Source organism: Lycium barbarum, chromosome 5 (genome assembly GCF_019175385.1).
Source record: "Lycium barbarum isolate Lr01 chromosome 5, ASM1917538v2, whole genome shotgun sequence".
NCBI classification, from domain to species: domain Eukaryota; kingdom Viridiplantae; phylum Streptophyta; class Magnoliopsida; order Solanales; family Solanaceae; genus Lycium; species Lycium barbarum.
Window position 1 is genome coordinate 10,528,814 of NC_083341.1, and position 11,117 is coordinate 10,539,930.

Sequence of the window (11,117 nt, forward strand, 5' to 3'; positions counted from 1 at the left end):
AACTGTATTAACATAACTACATTGGTAAACAAATTAAAAACTAATAATATAAGGTGTAAGAATAATAAAAGTATCATATTAATCAAACTTAATTCACCAACAAAATCAGTCAACTACTTAGGCCAACACCAACAAAAATCATCTTTCTTACACCAACAAACTAATAACTAGTCACTAATTCTAAGAATTCTAAACTTTTCGTTTCAGTCTCGGTAATTTCTCCTTTTGAGGTACTGGTTCCTTGCAAATTTTTGGACCACCCAATCTGCTGGTAACATTTCCTGTTACTTCACTCTCACTAATAGCTCCATCAGCCTGCTTTTTTCTTGCATAATCCCACAGCAGGCCACCATACCTCCGACGATGAAGAGCGGCATCAAAATCTTCTTCAGAAATTTCAAATACACCTTGGCTGATATATTCAGCAAATGCACATGTGTATAACCCACAATCACTGTAAATAATCACAAACATAATGAAACAGTTAATATTTAATATGTATGAACACCATTATAATATGTTAAAAACATTATATAAAGTAGAGATACATACTTAGACTCTGGATGTTGTTCTGGCAAATGATCCACAAAGACATATTCCAAAGGATCATCAAAGCTCTTCCCAACATATGTTGGTTCAGTTATCCAGTTTATGTCATTCCTTTTCCCACAAAATCCAGTGCAATTAAAAAAGAGAGGTATCATGGTGGCCAGCCTTTCAACAACTTCTCGAATTGAATTAGTATGCATAGCCCCACCTGGGAATGAATCATATACGTAGAGACACCTTCTTTTCATACATAAAACAACCAACACCCAATGGTATTCTTCGCTTATATTGACTGGGATGAGCACATTATCAACTCTATCCCAAGCAATATTTGCAATCAATTTAAACCCACGAATAATTTTTGCCACATTATGATCAGCAGTAATAAAACACTTATCATTTTTGTATTCCTTGTACTGCTTGTGGATAGCCTCAACCCACTTTATGAAAAAACAATCTGTTGTTGTGTATCTCACTGGGTTATTTGGACCATACTTTGCTTTTTTCCTCAAGTAATACATAATGACATCAACATGTTGAAAAAAGAATGTTAATTAAAATATAAGTAAGAATAGTAAAGAATTTCTGTTATTAAGTATTCAGTTTAACAGTCATAGATCAGTTTTTATAATATGCATACTGATATATGCACATTTCATACACATATGGATATCTCAAAACAACATTCCACATAAATTTCATACATATAAACGTCAAAATCATATAATCCACATAGCACTTGTGCCAACAATGGCCACATACATATCCTAATGCCATCTGAACATAAACTACCATCTTGCAACACCCAAAAATTCAGCTTGAAAGTATTTTTCATACAGCAAATAAAAAATGAAATAAACAAATCAAAAGTTTGGAGACAACATACCGAGTCTTCCCACGCTTTTCCAGTTTGAATGACATTGTAGAACCACTCCATTTTGTCAACCTTCTGAACTCCCAAATCATAAGGATTGACAATCTTGTTGTCCTTTAAAGTGTATGCTGAAATTCTGGAACGCAAAAAGCCATAAATGTTTGCAAGAGAAATAGTTAAATAAATAATATATTTTATACATACCTGTTCTTCCGTTTAGAGACTTTAGCATATACCCAAGATGTAAATTCATTGAGCAGTGCATCATCAACTTCGAATCCATTGTAATTTGCAAAAGGATGTTTTGTGTTGAAATATATAGGTGATTTACCCGAGCTGCTGCCAGCTGAACTAAAACCAACATATGGAGATGATTTGTATTTTCCAGTCTTTCTGAGTCTTGGCTGTTGTTCAGGAGTGACATTGTTAGAATAGTAACTCTTTTCAATCGCAACAATCTGGGTCTCGCTATATGCAGGAAATTCAATATCATCTAGAGTAGGGGTTTTGGAGACAGAATTGTAGAAACTACCCATTTTATCAATTCCAACAACCACATCATCTAAAGAAGTATCTGCAAAATTCAAAATTTCAAAAAATTTAATACAATATATTTCATAAATCTTTAAAAACTGTATGAAACTAACAGTGTTAGCATCTATACAATTTAACATCTCCATCATGCACAGTAAGTTCATGATTCAGACAATTCACAAGTCAAGCATGAATGTACATGAAAGCTATCAGGTAGTATTAACACATATACTATCAGATATATACATGAAAGTAAATGGAAAGCTACTGCATAAAACCCTCTGTCAAACACATACATTTCAATGAACAGTGAAGTCGTTACCTAAATTAGGAACATGTTCAGTATGAATCATTGAGGCTTCTTGATGAAATAGACAATTATCACCGGCTCCATCAAACCCATCATGCACACCAACTACATTTTGCATAAATAATTATGTCCAGAAGTTAAATACTGAATTGACAATTAAATACTTTTTTTGCAATACTTTTTATACAGTTTTCTGAATGGATTTATGGGTGAGAAATATGATACCTACTAATATAATTAACACCAAATGGACTACCCTCGAAAGATTCAGCTAAAACTCTATTTAGACCATACATTCATACAAAGTAATTTCAATTGTCATGTAATTAAAATGAAAAAGCCTAGAGAAATGATGCCAATATATTCTCTACTAAATAGAAGCTATGTTAATACACTTTATATATAGTTTTCATATATGATTTTTTAGATGTAAGTATGGCAGATTCTAATTATATCAAACAAAAGAATGACCTTGAATCTTCAATTCTTCTTGATCATGTAGACTCTTCAATGCTTCTAGATCATCTCGATCATTATCACATGCTTCACCAATTCCAGCATGCATACCAGCTACACGTTTCCTACAAAAATATGAATGATAATTAAGTTTAAAAAATATTAACTGAAAAAAAATTCATACACATTTTGATACATATATGATATATCTATTTAAGGATGTGAAATATGGACATTAATATAATTTACTTGAAATTAAAATATTACTTTGGGTCTTTAAATATACTGCAGCTTGACCAGATATTGGCACACTTCCATCAAGCCCACCAACCGCACCCTTAGCCGCTTGTTCATCAACCTCAGCTTGTATGTCATGATACTTGTCATTCTGGTCACCACTATAGGTTCTTTTTTCCATCTACAACCTTAACACCTCCAGTACCCTATATATTAATGTATGCTTTATTAATTTAAAATTGAATTAATAATATAGAGGAAATCCATCAAAGTTTTTTTTTTTTTTTTTTAAAAAAAAAACCTCATATTCATTATTTTCCATCTGCCTGCCATGTAAGGACTTGATCTCTGTAACTATGTCCAATATTGATTTATCCAAGTGTTGCTTCAACTGTTTAAAATCATCCTCTACCTGAAATAAGCAGTAAACAATAAATTTATGATCATTTGTTTATTTCAATAGAAAAAAAATAATGAACTTTATAATTTATAATATCCGACAAATACCTTCTTCTGCAATAGTTTCAAATCTTCACGAACCTATAAAGAAGTAGAATTTATGAGCCATATATGTGTTAACCGATTCATAATAATTCCATACCTTTTTAAAAAAGATAAAAAATAGTGAATTTGATACCTACATTTACAACCTCATTCTTCAATGCCTCAAACTCAGAACCATGTACAGATGGTGTATCACTTGTGGTAGTACGTGGTCGTGGCACATCTGGTAACTCAGTGAGAAGTGGCAATTCATCGTTTGCTGGTGTGATGTTGGAAAAAACCACCTAACAAAAACAAAAAATTACACGTGTATTCATACAGGTTAGCAAGTCTATTAAAACATTCAGATTTAAAACGTGTATTAAAACTGAATGAAAAATGTATGTATGATGTTGAAAGTGTTCTTGTTTACCTGATTCCCATAAGTTTTGAACATCCCCCTCTTCAGATAGTCAAAGTACAATATATCTTGGGATGTTTGCAAATTAAGAATACGAGGAATGTGGTTTCGAATACGAGTAGCAACAAAAGGATCAACCTTCGAGCAACATTCATAAAACCAAACCTGCAAAGCAAGTGGAAAGCCCCCATCCCTATAATACGATAGATCACCACTCAATTGGTGACTAACAGAAGCAAGTGTTTCGTTAAAACAATCATTTCCCCAAGGATAGTTCCTATATTCACCACTCTCAACTAAGTCAAAGTGCAGCCTAGATACGTAAGATTTGGAAGGCTCAGTTGAGAATAGGAATGTGCTAATAAAATACAAAATGGAGATTTTTACAAGATCATCATCACCCACACAAATGCTTCCTTCATAAAAACTTATCAACTCACTCTTTAGTACTCTTTGTTGATTGGGAAAGTAACTATTCATTAACCTATTTGGTGAATTATGGTCCGGAACAAATTCACTCGGCATGCTGCATTTCAAACCACTGATAATGGCAAACTCTCTTATCCCAAAAGAGCTCTTCTCCATTCAACTTGATGATAAACATATCATCTCTATAATTATCAGTCTCCGCATACATCAAGTTGCGAATGAGTTGTGGGTGAACCTTGATATTCGATAAATCAAGAAAATATCCAAATGGGGACTCCCTAAACATCTGCAATTGCTTCTTAGACTTTAATCGCAACTTTATATGCTCAATAGCTTTGATGTTGGTGTAAGTACAAAATCTGGTTTGAACCTTCTTTACCTAAATATATAATAAATAACAAATTACTAAACAAACTCGAAACTATGAGAAAATCTGATACACTGAAAAGGTCTTAGAATAGTAGCATTTTATTCCTTTTCATAGGCATGTTATTCGACTATGAATTAAGAATATCGTTGCAAAACTTTCCAAGAAACAATTAAATAATACACAATTAAGCTTAGAACTTTATATTTATTTAAAGATTACAACAGTGAATGTATATTAAATGTGTATGACAAGAATATGTATTACCACAAGAGAACAAATACTGAAAATATATAAAAATTATGTTTGTTATATATGGCTCAAGTATATATACAAAAAAAATACCTAAATTATACAACATTGATACACAAATAATAAAAACCAAGTTTAAAAATGAAACATACCATTTACTATACACAATTCATACCAATTATTTTGCCCACAAACAACAATTAAAGTATATGTATTTTAAGCTTAGTACAGTATATGTATTTTAAGCTTATAACAGTGAATGTATTATTGGTGTATAAAAAGTGTATGTATTAACCGCAGATGAACAATAAACTCAAAAAATATAACAAAATTATGTCTACCATATATGGCTCAGGTTTATATACAATAAAAATACCTAAATTATACAACATTCATACACCAATAATAAAACTCAAATATAAACATGATACATACCATTTTCTATCCAAATGTCATACCAGTTAATTTGAACATAAACAACAATTAAAGTAATAAATACTTGCTTTTTACCTTCAATTTCGGTTTTGCATGGTTTCTCTTTGATGTTTGACCTTTTTTAACATCTTTTTGTAAAACAATATGAAACTCATTTTCTTTCTTCGGATTTGATGTTCTACCACTGTCAACCTTATTTTTCTTAGAAGAAGGAGAAGCGATTTCATCTTCAAAATCAGAATTAGAAGCGATTTCGTTTGACATTCCAAGCGAAATTTCTTTCCCCTTCCGTTTGCCTTTGCTTCGTGTAACCATTTTTTGTTGAACTACCCTGGGGGTAACAATAAGTTGTTTTCCATCTTCCTTAACAGGAGATTGAGTGAATGCATGCAAGTCGAAAGATGGATCCGGATCAATCTTTGGGTTGGAAGAAGCAAAAAGCCGATTGATTTTAGGAGTTGAAGTCCCCATTTGAAGCTTTTTACTATGTGTTCAAACAAGAAAGACGAATAAACAAAACAAAAACAATGTGAGTTGTAGAAGATTTGATATCATCAAAGAAACAACGAAAATAGTGTATAATTTTACATCTGGAAGTTGAAATCAATATTTACTAGGAAACAAAATGGAATTTTGATTTTTTTAATTTTTTTTAAAACACAGTATAAAATGAAAGAGAGGGAGTTTGTGAGAGAGAGAGAGAGAAGACTTTTTTGATAAATGTGAAAACTGATCGTATGAGAGAGAATATCTTTTTGATAAGTGTAAAAACTGATCATATCTTACAATAAAGTCAAAATTTTTAAATACAGATTCTTTCCTTATTAAAAGTCTAAAATCAAGGCACTACACATTAAACTCCAATCTGGTATATGTAGTAATTAAAATTGTATATTTTATAAATAAAAAAAAATATTAATATAATTTATAATATTTAACTTCAAGTGTTATTATTTTGTGATTTTCCCTATATTTAAATATCAAGACCACGAGGGGTTTGAATTAGAAAAACAAATGCTGCAAACTGATATGTGTGCAATGTAAATTTTCGTTGGGGCCCAAAATTTCAAAGAAGTCATGCTGTACTTCTTGGAAACAGGGAAGGCTAGCTGGTCCAATAGTTTTGTCCATGATGGAAAAGGTATGTACATAAAATGTTTGGCAAAATACATCAAAACATCCCTAAATTATAATCCAAAAGTCATTTTCACACTTAAATTATCCTTGCGATCTATTACACACCTAATATATTTAAAAGTAATAGTTTTTACCTCTCCAGAGCTGATGTGGCATAAATAAAATTTATAATTAAAAAATAGGCAAGTGAAGTCAAAATTCAAATAATTTTTTTTTTAAATTATTCCTCCACCACCACTGCCCCCCCCCCCAACCCTACCCCACGCCACCCCCATCTCTTCCAGCTTCAAACCACCGCCACCGCCACCTCACCCTCCCTTCTCCTCCACCTTCACGCCACCCTACACCCCCAAACCTTTTTTCTTCATTTCACCAACACCACCTTCCCCCCTCCCTCCCCACCGTCGTTCTTCATCACCACCACCCCATCTTACCGGAACCATCAATCCGCCACCACCATCGCCACCAATTTCACCACCACCAATCCTTCAATAATTGTGGACAAATGAATTTGAACAGAGGGAGTATTAGTAATTTTACTGTTGCTGCTGCTATTACATCAGCAGTAGTAATACCAGCCCGCCTCCACCCCATTACACCAACTCTATTACTACTACTGCTGCTATTCCACCAACTCATATTCACATTTCACCCCATCTCCTCCACCTTCCCACCACCCCTCCGCCGGAGTTCCGACGAACTCGTCTCCAACAACGAGCTTCTTCTTTATCAACCTAATATCAAAATGAAAAATTATAATTAAAAAAATAGATTTTAATTATAAAAAAAAATCACTCCTTCTTCTCTATTTTCTTCTTCATCTTCATTACCACCACTCCCACCCCTCCCCTTCCTCCATCTCCACGCCACCCCACCCCGACGCCCCCAAACCCTTATTCTTCATCATTTCAAAGTCACAAACAAAAATTCAAAAATCTGAAATTAAAAAAAAAATGTTTCTCTTCAATTCCACCATTTTTGATCTATCAATTAATGGATCAAGCCCATTAGCTATGCAAGAAATCAAATCAAATCATCTTAACCCCTGTCATTAGCTATTTATAATGGGAGCTGGAATCAGCGGTTTCCAGAAGAAGAAGAAGAAGAAGAAGAAGAAAGCAGGTTGGTGGTGGGCTGGTGGAGAGTAGAGAGGAAGAAGATGAAGATAAGATAAATATTAAAAATTACTAATTACTACTACGCATCAAGACTCGTTGGAATTCAACTCTTCCATCTTAAAACGCAAATTAAAAAGAAAAAAGAAAAAGTACTGAAAATAATAAAATTTATTTTATTTTCACGTGGCGCTGACGTGGCATGCGCGTGTGGAACACCACACGCTGTGAAAGTGGTATAATACCTTGCAGGGTGGTCTTAAATTCACTTTTAAGATTTTAAGGTGTGTAATAGGTCGCTCGTATAGTTTAAGTGCGATATCGACATTTTGGGTATAATTTAGGGGTGTTTTGATATATTTTCCCTAAAATGTTTAGTTACAACAGTAATAAAGCATAAACATTACTCACTCCTTTTCAATTTATATGAACCTTTTAACTGCGCACGAAATTTAATAAACGGGGGAAGACTTTTGCCATGTAAGCTAAAAATATCAGTTCCAATAATACCCTTAAGGGCCCTCTGATTAATTTTCAACGAAAAGCTCTTCAAGAGTCAAAACAAATCTGATAAGGTCGGTTACCGTGTCCAGATTTCCTTTCACTTTAATACTCCATCTTTAACTTTTTTTCTTAAGAAAACTCTTTTTTGTTTCATTACTACTGTTTATCAACCATTCATATGAGTATCAAAAATTAAACAAATTAAAGACCCAATTGACTGAAAAGTCTTGTTGACCCAATTATATCAAAACTTTCATGTGGATTTCTCAATAACCCAGGTATATTAATCTAATTTTATTCCTATATTTCTAAGTTTGTAATGAGATCTGAAGATTTTCTTTTCAAAAATTTACTTAATGAAATTTGGCGCTAACTCTGAATTAGTAAAATTTGAGCGGTAAATATTTTACTCTTCTATGAGCGGCAACAGTAAATTTTAAATTGGCTTAATACCCAGATGGACCCTTAAACTTGACATGTTTTGTAAGATAGGCATATAAACTTATAAGGTGACCAGATAAACACTTAAACTTACTAAGTGTATTTTTCAAGTTTTTCAGTTGTTTTGAAAACAAAAACTATATTTTTCAAACACTCACAATTTTCATGGCCAAACAAGCCCTAAATATATCACAAAATATTTTTTTTAAAATGCAAAAATAAGGCAAACGCATATACATGAGACTATAAATGTGCACTTAAACCAATAAATACTCGCTAATCGCAATTTTGCAGCTTTCAATTAACTCGGATTTTTTTTTACACTTGAATAATTAAAAAACAATAACTTTAACCAATAAAAATCCTTAAAAAAAGAAATTTCAAATTAAGAAATTTCTTTTTTTTAAGGATTTTCTTCTCGGCTTTACAGTTTTCTTAATTTGAAATTTCTTTTACACTTGAAATACTGAACTTAGAAATTTCTTAATTTGAAATTTCTTTTTTTAAGGATTTTTATTGGTTAAAGTTATTGTTTTTTAATTATTCAAGTGTAAAAAAAAAATTCGAGTTAATTGAAAGCTGCAAAATTGCGATTAGCGAGTATTTATTGGTTTAAGTGCACATTTATAGTCTCATGTATATGCGTTTGCCTTATTTTTGCATTTTAAAAAAAATATTTTGTGATATATTTAGGGCTTGTTTGGCCATGAAAATTGTGAGTGTTTGAAAATATAGTTTTTGTTTTCAAAACAATTGAAAAACTTGAAAAATACACTTTGAGTAAGTTTAAGTGTCTATCTGGTCACCTTATAAGTTTATATGCCTATCTTACAAAACATGTCAAGTTTAAGGGTTCATCTAGGTATTAAGCCTTTTAAATTTAAGTGAAGAGCTTTTGTATTTGTACAGAGATGTTGAATATTCTTTCTATCATTCAGCCCTACTAGTCCTCCTAATTAAATCTCGTAGTTCTTTCCTGTAAAAATCAGGTTCTTCATTGTGCCTTTATATCCTTTGCGTTTGTAGTTAATGTAAACAGATGAGTCAATCAGACTTAATGAGGAGTCAGAAACGACTAAATATGGAGGAACGTCAAGCTATTGCGGAATTCCTTTTGAAGGAAAGCAAAAGAGGATGTGTTAATAATGGATCTTTAAAACAAGCTACTGTTCTGTTTAATACTTCAAAAAGCACTGTACAACGAATTTGGGTTCAAACAAAATTTTGTGTTCGTAATGGTACTCAGTTAGATGTGTCTACAAACAAATATCCGATCTCTGGCTTGTGCTGTGCATATGTCAGCATCAACTGTGTTTCGGCGTTACAAAGAAGGAGCTATAAGGGCACACACCAATGCCATAAAACCTCATTTGACAGAGAACAACAAAAAGGCAATGATTCAATTCTGTTTATCAATGATTGTATCAAGTACACTTTGTTCGAATCCTATGTTTTTAGACATGTATCACTATGTCCATATTGATGAAAAATGGTTCTTTCTAACCGAAAAATGGTTCTTTGTAACCGAAACAAGTGAAAGGTATTATCTTCTCCCTGAAGAAGAAGAAGAAGAAGCAAACCCTTATAGGTCTTGCCAAAGTAAGAAATTTTATAACGAAAACTATGTTTATGGCTGCTGTAGCACGCCCTAGGTATGACGAGGATGGAATAGAGTTGTTTTCAGGGAAAATAGGAATCTTTCCTTTTGTTTTCCAAGGACCAGCTAAAAGGAATAGCAAAAACCGAGTGGCGGGAACTTTGGAAACAAAGCCTATTTTATCTGTCACTAAAGATGTCACTAGGAGTTGTATAATTGAAAAGGTTCTTCCAGCGATTCGATCAAAATGGCTGCTTGCACATGCAAATGCTCCTATTTTTATCCAACAAGATAACGTAAGACCTCATCTTAGCGTCAACGACTTAGAATTTAATGAAGCTGCCAAACAAGATGGTTTTGATATTAGGTTATGCTTTCAACCTCCTAATAGTCCGAATATGAATGTTTTGGACCCCGGATTCTTCAGAGCTATTCAATCCCTTCAGTATCAAAGGGCTCCTTTAACTATTGATGAGCTAATAGAAGCAGTTGAGAAATCTTTTGATGAGATGGAAGTTCATAGATTGAATCATGTGTTTCTCACTCTACAGTCTTGCATGGTCGAGGTGATGAAAGATAAAGGTGGGAACAACTACAAAATCCCACATATGAACAAGGAAAGAATAGAATGAGGAAATCTTCCTATTCAAGTTTGTTGTGACGTTGGTGTAGTTAATGAAGTTGTAGCTCAACTTCAGATGTGATACATGTATACGGTAAAAATCGGATATATATTAAACCGGTAAGACCAGAGACCGAAGGAAGAAAAGGACAAGCACGTGTACGAAGACTCTTTTTGGACCGGAGGAATGCTTGAACCGAAGAAAAGGAAGGGCATCATTTGGTCCGGCTTCTCCATAGCCGAGTTGGTCGTGGCCGTTGGTCCGTTTGATCGTGGCCGTTCCGGGTGATCCGTTACACAATTGCCACGCATCAATACCGTTCTGCCACATTGTGCTGCCAATCGTATGGGTGT

General features: G+C 33.1%; 3 protein-coding genes across 3 annotated transcripts; 1 reads left to right on the forward strand and 2 right to left on the reverse strand.

Annotated features, from left to right (window-relative positions):
• Positions 1–71: 71 nt before the first annotated feature.
• LOC132642274 (uncharacterized) lies at positions 72–1,192 on the reverse strand. Its single transcript, XM_060359521.1, has 2 exons — positions 553–1,192; positions 72–454 (listed from the first exon to the last, which is right to left on the reverse strand). The coding sequence occupies exons 1-2, from the start codon at positions 1,068–1,070 to the stop codon at positions 190–192; spliced, it is 783 nt and encodes a 260-aa protein (XP_060215504.1). The 5' UTR covers positions 1,071–1,192; the 3' UTR covers positions 72–189.
• Positions 1,193–1,268: 76 nt separating this feature from the next.
• On the reverse strand, positions 1,269–4,756 carry LOC132639178 (uncharacterized). Its single transcript, XM_060355655.1, has 10 exons — positions 3,877–4,756; positions 3,602–3,748; positions 3,468–3,500; positions 3,262–3,372; positions 2,991–3,141; positions 2,739–2,837; positions 2,280–2,372; positions 1,628–1,997; positions 1,436–1,559; positions 1,269–1,316 (listed from the first exon to the last, which is right to left on the reverse strand). The coding sequence occupies exons 1-10, from the start codon at positions 4,447–4,449 to the stop codon at positions 1,269–1,271; spliced, it is 1,749 nt and encodes a 582-aa protein (XP_060211638.1). The 5' UTR covers positions 4,450–4,756.
• A 2,792-nt stretch (positions 4,757–7,548) lies between these two features.
• On the forward strand, positions 7,549–10,773 carry LOC132639179 (uncharacterized). Its single transcript, XM_060355656.1, has 4 exons — positions 7,549–7,606; positions 9,597–9,782; positions 9,847–10,143; positions 10,187–10,773. The coding sequence occupies exons 1-4, from the start codon at positions 7,549–7,551 to the stop codon at positions 10,771–10,773; spliced, it is 1,128 nt and encodes a 375-aa protein (XP_060211639.1).
• The last annotated feature ends 344 nt before the right edge of the window (positions 10,774–11,117 follow it).